Below are 1,366 nucleotides of genomic sequence, written 5' to 3'. Positions count from 1 at the left end.
TTTTTTTTTTTTTTTTTTTTAAGTAGAGACGGGGTCTCTGTCCCTGTGTTGCCCAGGGTGGTCTTGAACTCCTGGGCTCAAGCGATCCTCCCACCTTGGCCTCCCAAAATGCTGGAATTACAGGCGTGAGCCACTGTGCTTAGGGGTATCCTCCCTCTGTGAAGTCAAAGTTCTGTGACTTCTTCTGGGTCCCCCTCTCTGGCTCTTTTCCCTCTCTCTCCGATTCTCTGCTGCCTCCTCTGGGTCTCCACAGTTCTGTTTCCCGCTGTCTTCAGCCAGGCCTGACTCTGTTTTCTCCCGCATGCAGTCTGACTACCTGCTTCAAGATTACCCGGTCACCGTGCCCTCCAACCTGCAGGACGTGAGTCATGTTGGGAGGGACCTGGGATGGAGGTGGGGACCACAGACTCAAGATGCCCCACCCAGGCGAGTGGATAACCTGGCCCTCCCCTCCCCAAACCCAGGAATCAGAGTCCCCGGCCCCTCCTCCCTCAGACCCAGGAACCCCGGCCCAGCCCCTCCTCCCTCCGGCCCAGCAGCCCCGGCCCAGCCCCTCCTCCCTCAGACCCGGGGGTTCTCCCCACTAGGAGGAGCTCTGCGGGGCCCTCTGGCGGCTGGTCCTGGCACAGCGCTGGATGGAGCGGCTCAAGACCGTGGCTGGGTCCAAGATGCAAGGCTTGCTGGAGCGCGTGAACACGGAGATACATTTTGTCACCAAATGTGCCTTTCAGGTCAGCCCTCAACTTAGGGGACAAGTGAGGGGAGGGAGATGCCTTCCTACGCATTAGAAGTAAAGCTCCACTAGGCCTTATTGGAGATTTATTTGGACCACAGCCACCCAAGGAAGGTAGAGCGAGAAGCTCTACCCGGCAGAGCTCTGTTCCTGCAGAACAAACACGTTCCCAGCCACCGGTGATGGGGAGCAGTCTGGTCCCATTCTGGGGCCCCGGTTTCCTAGGCCATGATGAAGGGTGCCACTGAGGGGTTCTTCCCCCGAAAAAAACAGGGGAGAAGAGGTCTCTAAAGTGAGAAGACCGCGCGCGGTGGCTCACTCCTGTAATCCCAGAGCTTTAGGAGGCTGAGGTGGGCGGATCACTTTAGGTCAGGAGTTCGAGACTAGCCTGGCCAACATGATGAAACCCCAGGTGTACTAAAAATACAAAAATTAGCCAGGCATGGTGGCTTGGGAATCGCTTGAACCCGGGAGCCAGAGGCTGCAGTGAGCCGAGATCATGCCACTGCACTCCAGCCTGGGAGACAGAGTGAAACTGTCTCAAAAACAAAACAAGGCCGGGCGCGGTGGCTCAAGCCTGTAATCCCAGCACTTTGGGAGGCCGAGACGGGCGGATCACGAGGTCAGGAGATC

At 57.8% G+C, this 1,366-nt stretch overlaps 1 protein-coding gene across 3 annotated transcripts in view; it reads left to right on the top strand.

Annotated features, from left to right (window-relative positions):
- The first annotated feature begins 272 nt into the window (after window positions 1-272).
- The window catches only part of FLT3LG (fms-related tyrosine kinase 3 ligand), a 29,870-nt gene continuing 28,776 nt past the window's right edge, over window positions 273-1,366 (top strand). For all 3 annotated transcript variants that reach the window (XM_011979276.1, XM_011979274.1, XM_011979275.1), the window contains exons 1-2: window positions 273-361; window positions 588-731. In XM_011979276.1, coding sequence (XP_011834666.1) covers window positions 302-361; window positions 588-731 — 204 coding nt within the window. In that variant the 5' untranslated portion in view covers window positions 273-301. The remainder of the gene's footprint in view (window positions 362-587; window positions 732-1,366) is intronic.

The sequence above is a fragment of the Mandrillus leucophaeus genome, unplaced genomic scaffold (assembly GCF_000951045.1).
Source record: "Mandrillus leucophaeus isolate KB7577 unplaced genomic scaffold, Mleu.le_1.0 Scaffold200, whole genome shotgun sequence".
Classification (NCBI taxonomy): Eukaryota; Metazoa; Chordata; class Mammalia; order Primates; family Cercopithecidae; genus Mandrillus; species Mandrillus leucophaeus.
This window is presented reverse-complemented; position numbering and strand designations above follow the sequence as displayed.